Here is a 7,471-nt window from a genome sequence, read left to right as displayed (position 1 = left end):
CCTTTCTTCTCACCCTTTCCTTTAAACCCATTTCCTTCTCTCTCACCCTGTTCCTCCCCCTCACCCCCCTCCTCCTCCCCAGTTGCCCTTTTTGTTCGAATGTCTGTGGGTTTATCATTGAGTGCATATAAATGTATTCATGTAGAGCAACTGTTCGTGCTAAGGCCACTCACTCAACTGTGCCAACATATATTTATCTGAAGTTGATATTCAGTGCATGGTAATTGGTCACCGTCTTCAAACATTCAACCAATCAACAACGACTACTTGTGATTCTTTGCCTGGTAATTGGTCACCGTCTTCAAGCACTGAACCAATCAGTAAAGGCAAGTCTCACAGTGCGCGTCAACTTGCTCAGCTGGGAGTGAGTTAGCGGAGGTGTTTAGTGGTAAGCTGGACTGGACTGGTGGTGTGTGTCTGGCCTCTACCTCACACACACACACACACAGTAGAGGTAAAGTTCTTGCTGAGAGGTACAGTTGACGAGGGACGACCCACAACACACACATACATGATGAAGGCAAGTTATTTCAATGCTTTATTTTACATTTATAACCGTACATATATTATTGACTAACGCCATAAAGTGTTCCTATTCAAACCCCCCTTATCATCCTAGACACAGAGAGAGTATTGTAATATGCATGTGTCAGTGTGTTAGTCAAGAAGTAATTTCACCTTTGTCTGTATAGTAGAATCAATTTAAAACTAACTTGTCAAATATGGTTTTCGAGACCAATTTTCATTTCAGAATTTTTACGGACAGAACTGAACCTAATTTCTTGTAAATGTTTGTGCTTCTGAAAGTCATATCTTAGCTATCTGTCCAACCCTTGCTAAGCAGTGTTTGTGTTTACCATTTGATGTTTAGTGTGAGTAGATGTGATTAACATTAGCAATCAAAATTTGTCTAAATATTGAACACCGTGATTAAATTTTTAGGGATTACCAACATTAGGCATACCAGCTTATTTTACCTCAACGCTACACTAGCCTTACCTATTACAACCCAACCTAGTCTACCCCCTCCCCAGGTAGCGTTAGGGTGTTTAATCATGAGGTGAAATAAGGTGGAAGGTCTAATCAGGTGAAATAAGTTAAGGTTAATCATGTAAAATAAGCTAGATTGGTTATTCATGAAGTGAAATATGTTAGAGGGACTTCTCGCCAGGTGAAATAAGCTTGGGGCTAATCGACAGGGGACACAAGCTGGGGGCTATTCGACAGGGGAAAATATGCTGGGGACCTCATCGGGTGAAATAAGCTTTGGGGAAAATATTCAGGTAATCTAAAATTAGAATATTATCAATCAATCACGGTACCGTCATCATATCTGAGGGTTGGCGACCACAGTCCTCCACTCTAAAAGTTCTAAGGCTGTTTTTACCAATCCTCCAAGGCTTTGTATCTCTCTGAGGACCCAGTCTCTACCATCCCCTGGCCCTCCTACCCTCAACTTTGTCCATTAATATATGTTATTATTCTCTAATCCCTATTTATATGACTAAAGTATATCATCTTTCTTCGTCTGTATATTTCCAGTATTTCTCTAAACGTTTTGGCTTCTTAACATTCGTCTATAAGGGCATAAATTATTAACAGTAACCTACATTTAACAGTTAATGAACATAAGTTTCTAAAGTAGCTTACAGTTAACAGTTAAGGACAGGTTACTACAGTACACTTAAACCTCTCAGAGTTAGCATGAGTTACTGTGAGTGGCTGTTGTAACTCAATGATCCATACAGTCTTGGCAAGCAGTGAGGAAAAAAAACAGTTCATAGTGATTACTGAAGAACTTATGACTCGTGTACACTTCCAGGCAATATTCCCTGGACACTACCTCTGATACGGTACCTGAATTAGGTATATTTTTAACTGGTCAATATTGTTTTTCTTTATAGTTTGTTAGGACGAAATATGAAGGAAAAATAATATAATACAACTGTACTCTTAAATGTTAAAAATGCAACAACTACCACTACCTCTACCATTACCACAACTACTACCACCATTACCACAATTACTACCACCATTACCACAATTACTACTTCCATTACCACAATTACTACTTCCATTACCACAATTACTACTACCATTACCACAACTACTACTACCATTACCACAACTACTACTACCATTACCACAACTACTACTACAATTACCACAATTACTACTACCATTACCACAATTACTACCACCATTACCACAATTACTATTACAATTACCACAATTACTACTACCATTACCACAATACAACCATACTACCACCAGACCGACAACCACACAACCACCACCACAACCTCCACTACTATTACATCTGCCACAACCACTACCACCGCCACTATCATAACCACTGCAACCACCACCATTACTACCACCACAACCACAACCAATGTAGCTAACCATTATCGCTGGAAGGATATTTTGGTTGATCACGCACCAAACAGGACCGAAACATTACTCCGTCAACCAACAGCTACAATATACACTGACTGACTGACTCACTCACTCACTGACTCACTCACTGACTCACCACATCAGAAAAACTTAATAAATTCGGCCTCTTGTACACCTTAAGTGATCCTTGACTTACAAAAAAAACAAAATAATTGATCCGCTGTTATAATGCCACAAGACACTCCTATATCGTTGTATATGTGTCTCCTATGTGTTGTTTTTATATGTACTGTTCATCTAGCTGACACATATAGACACATCAGGGCTATGTGTCTTGGCTTATTAGTTCATATTGAGAGTAATTTATTGAATACTGTAACTCTTTCAGTGATGTTTGTTGTTTTACAGCTGTTAAAATTTGTTCTTCCTTTTTCTAATTCTTTTCTTAGTAGTGGTGGTGATGATGGTCATATTGGTGGTGATGGTGATGATGGTCATATTGGTGGTGATGATGGTAGTGATGATGGCAGTAGTGGTGGTGATGATGGTCATATTGGTGGTGATGATGGTAGTGATGATGGCAGTAGTGGTGGTGATGATGGTCATATTGGTGGTGATGATGGTAGTGATGATGGCAGTAGTGGTGGTGATGGTGGTACTGGTAGTTGTGGTAGACCATAATCTTATTTTATGCAACAGGTACGGTGGGTGACAACAATGTGGTGGGTGACAACAGTGTGGTGGGTGTTCATGACGGCAGTGTTGTCACATGATGGTCTGGTAACTTCACAAGGACTTACTGCCACTGGAAAGATCTACGTCAGAGTGCCAAAGATTATGACCACAGGAACAGTCATTCGTACCTCATTCGTAAGTACTGATGGTTAGGAATGTTGTTATATTAGTCTGGCAAGTTAATCAATTGCAACCAAATTATGAAACAATTTTGCTAGCAGTATTCAAAGTATAACCAATTTATACTAGCAATATTGAAAGTATAAGAAAAAGTTGCTAGCTGTGATCAAAAGAAATATGACAAAATCGTTGTATCGGTTCTCAAGGTAATTAGTGACGGCCTGTGTGGAATAGACTGCTGTAAGACCTTGTGTGAAGCCTTCTCGCTCCGCACCACAGACGCGGGGAGAGAATGCATCACCTACATTAACATAGCCAGCGTGGTCACTGTAGCACTGGACTACGAGTATGAAATTTACACCAATGAAAACAATGGTAAGATGGTATTACATTGTTCCAGTTGACTTGAAACAAACTTTAGATATACTTGTTAATGTGATGCTCAACTGTTCATAATAAAGTTGAATGTTCAGGTTTGCAGTTGAATATATTAATTCTGTTTTTTATATATGTATAGGAGAGAGAGAGAGAGAGAGAGAGAGAGAGAGAGAGAGAGAGAGAGAGAGCCATTGCTCCACTTTGTTTGAAATATTCTCATAATATATCGTAAAAATCATTAATGTTTACTTAGCCTCTGAAGCTAAACAATTTGTGAAGATAAAACATAAATTACTAGTGCAATATGTGTTATATTATGGTATATTATCATTACCCTTTAAGATCTAGACTATGTAAATATTGACTAGTTTTTAATTCCTCTTTTACATATAAATTAGAATCTACAGTGTAATAGTAATGGTCTTGTCTCTCTTCCAGTTGAGAACTTGCTCAGTCAGATTGCCGTCCCTGCTAAAGCTATTGGGAAAGTTGTTGCTGAAGCTAGTGGGGTAGCTGTTGGTGGTAAGAGAGGAAAGTAGCAACTGTACCAATGATCTTTACAAACTTGAGACAGAGATTCCCGTCATCACTCCGCCAGAAAGTTGTTCATAAAACTCGTTCTTATAAAGCTGTTGATGGTGTAGGGAGCGAGGTAGGAGGGTGGATCAGCCTCCTACCATACAGACAGAGTGTCGGCCGCCTTTCTCTTACCAGGTGAAGCAGAGAGACCAGGTGACTCCAAGACGATAATGAGTCATGGAATATTTTTTATATTAAGTGTGATTTGCTTATATGTCACCTCATTTACCAGAGCTAATTAATCCTTAAAACACAATTGTCGATTTTGCCTTACGGGGATAACTTTGTTGTTATTTATTGTTGAAAGTTGATGGACAGTCATTCATATTTATTCCATTTTATTCAAGATTCTTTAAAGATAATCTAACCTATGTATAACTAAATTGGGTTAAGTTAGGTTAGGTTAAGTGAAGTTGGGTTGTTAGATTAGGTTAGGCTAAGTGTTCATAGTTTGTTTGGTGTTTATTTACATGTGGAGATCAATATGAGTGTTTGGAAAAGGGGAAGTCATTCTTATTTAGCCCTGTGTGTGTGTGTGTGTGTGTGTGTGTGTGTGTGTGTGTTTGTGTGTGTGTGTGTGTGCTGTCTTATCATGTATTATATTTGTATAATAATGTTACTTTATTATGTATTAGTTTGTAAATAATTTTTCATTTCTTCAATTTTTTTCTTCTGTTGTATCTGTTGTTAATCTCAGCCAAGATGTGATGATACACCTTATCTCTCGTCCTGTCCTTCAATTTAGGTAAATATATCCACTACCAAGGACATCATTATATTATATTGTAGCCTTGTACACTGTGTATTATAATGTACAGTCACCCAAACAAGTCCTGTCGCGAACCATGAACCCCGAGATTCAGACTCTTGAATCCGAAGCATTTATGGACAGAATAATGTATCAGTGTCTAATGCTTCGGGTTCACGAGTCTGAATCTCGGGGTTCATGGTTCGCGACAGGACTTGTTTGGGTGACTGTACATTATAATACACAGTGTACAAGGCTACCGTTGGACCTCGTCGCTCTCTTTAAATTACATAAACCTGAATTAGCATAAATTATCTCGCCAGGCTTTACATTAACCTGTACTAAAGTTTATTGTCCAAAAATCGTCTTCATGAACCAAGGCAACAACTGGCCGGAGCGTCGGGCGTTGGTTTGTGTGGAAGCTTTGTAGTCTGGTAACACTGTGTAGCCTTCGTGATAGTTTTGTAGCTTGGTAACATTGTTTCTAGGTCTTTTTTTCTCTGCCATTTACTTTTTGGGGGATTTTTTTATTTAGATATCAAAATATTTTGGATTTTCCACAACTTAACAATGTCTGGAAGCAGTGTAATTAAAGGGAATCCTCAGCTGTAAACCAGAGTTCAGGAATAATTTATGTTACCTTTTTTATAATGATTGTCTATCAGACCAAAGCTGTCTAATCCAGAAGAACAAAAACACATGTAGCAGTAACTAGTGGAGCAGGTGTACACCCTACCTAAGTTGACGAGATAAAGATCTGACCCAATATTGGACACGATGGGGCAAAGGAGTTCCTGCCTTCGTATTGATGAGAGAACACGCTCCATGACCCTATAAATCCAATACACGGACCTCTGGCCAGCAGTAGGTAGAGGTCGCGCCTGGAACACACCACCATAAACTAACGTAGATAAGATAGATTTGTGAAAGTACGCTGACCTAAAAAACCCGAATAAAAGGAACCAACAGCTCATTAACAAGAGAGACAGAATCCAGTCATAGATGGAGTCACACGTAGATCTGAGTCCCGGGTTGGGAGGAGGACCACACTCCCAAGCAGTACCAGGCCCGGCAGTCAGAGTCTCCAGCTGCTGAGCCTCCCACAGGTTACACGTGAGTCACTGTCAGAGCGAACCATAGGATGAGTTACTGTGGTGGGAAGTGTATCCCTGTCAGGTTTATGTCTCGGTGTTATTGTCTGGTAACGACAATATAAGTAATTTGTATATGTGTTCCGGTTCATTCAGTTAACTAATAAATAGCTGTACTTATAATTGTTGTTTAGAAGATTCCTCCTAAAATCATATTAATACTTGATAACTATTGGGTTACGCTACCAACTTTCCTCACTTTGCAATCCCTCCTACTATAACTCTCACTAAATCTTCACAATGGTGCCAAAGGTATCCTTCAAAATGGTGCCAATGGTATCCTTCAAAATGGTGCCAATGGTATCCTTCACAATGGTGCCAAAAGCATTCATTACATTTGTATATAAGATAAAGATGATGACCACTCGGTTCTTAAATCTTGTTCACTTCTTCAAATGGACCAGTTAATACAAACACGTAAACTATACCTGCAAATGGACATCACAGCTCTAAGAAAGTACGACACATGACGACTAAAATAATCCCTTAAATGTGACATCTTATAGACCAAGACCTTTTTTTTATCATTACTAGCCGTTCGGGTGGTTGGTCTATCCAGTGGTGGTACAGGAGGAAACCGAAGACTGGGCAACCTGTGATGTTTGGTAGTGAGAGTCACACTGGATAACACCCTTCTCACGTGTGTCCTGGCCGAACCTCGAGCCCTTAAAAAACTGGTGAGACATACGCGTACATGAAAATACTTGCCAACAGTGTTTAACAGAGTCCTAATGACTGACTGTCCGACCAATTGGGAGTGACGTGCTCAGGTGCTCTCAGATTGTACCGGGCTGAAAATGCTCTGGACATGCGCAGATGGAAAAAAAATCATTGAAATCTTAAGACGTACTGATGATACTCCTTTGAATAAAATATAACGATAGGTTAGGTTAGCCTTTTCAGGTAATCTTTAAATTCTTTGTTTTAGTTAACAGCTATAATAGACGAGTTACCCAAAATAATACATTTTCTTTTATATTTTTATCAGAGAAAATGTTTAGGGATAACTCAAGTAACACTGCCACACACTACACATCCTTCCCCCCAGCCACGACGTGAGACTTACGCTCGTTACCACTGAACTATCTTATAATAAAGCTGGTTAATGTCTGGGAAAAGCTCTACCACCAGAAAGAGTTGTTACATTTCGTTCATTTTTTTCCACAGATGTTCTTATCATTATAGTAACTATTTTTAAAAAGGCGACAACTTTATATATTAATTATAAATATTTGTAGTTTAATGTTTATTTTTATCCAAATAGGTATTTTTTTTTATTTTCTACCATTATCGCTCGGATTATTTTTAGGTTAGGTTAAGATAGGTTAGGTTTGATTAGGCACCAAAATACACTAGAAAA

The 7,471-nt window shown here is 38.8% G+C and overlaps 1 protein-coding gene across 1 annotated transcript; it reads left to right on the top strand.

The window, feature by feature from the left end:
• Positions 1-373: 373 nt before the first annotated feature.
• On the top strand, positions 374-5,037 carry LOC121870186. Its single transcript, XM_042371945.1, has 4 exons — positions 374-520; positions 3,100-3,270; positions 3,462-3,630; positions 4,072-5,037. Exons 1-4 carry the CDS (start codon positions 512-514, stop codon positions 4,170-4,172), a joined length of 450 nt encoding a protein of 149 aa, XP_042227879.1. The 5' UTR covers positions 374-511; the 3' UTR covers positions 4,173-5,037.
• The last annotated feature ends 2,434 nt before the right edge of the window (positions 5,038-7,471 follow it).

Source organism: Homarus americanus, unplaced genomic scaffold, assembly GCF_018991925.1.
Source record: "Homarus americanus isolate GMGI-L3 unplaced genomic scaffold, GMGI_Hamer_2.0 scaffold29924, whole genome shotgun sequence".
Classification (NCBI taxonomy): domain Eukaryota; kingdom Metazoa; phylum Arthropoda; class Malacostraca; order Decapoda; family Nephropidae; genus Homarus; species Homarus americanus.
The sequence above is the reverse complement of the archived record's forward strand: the minus strand, read 5'-3'. Positions and strand labels throughout refer to the sequence as shown.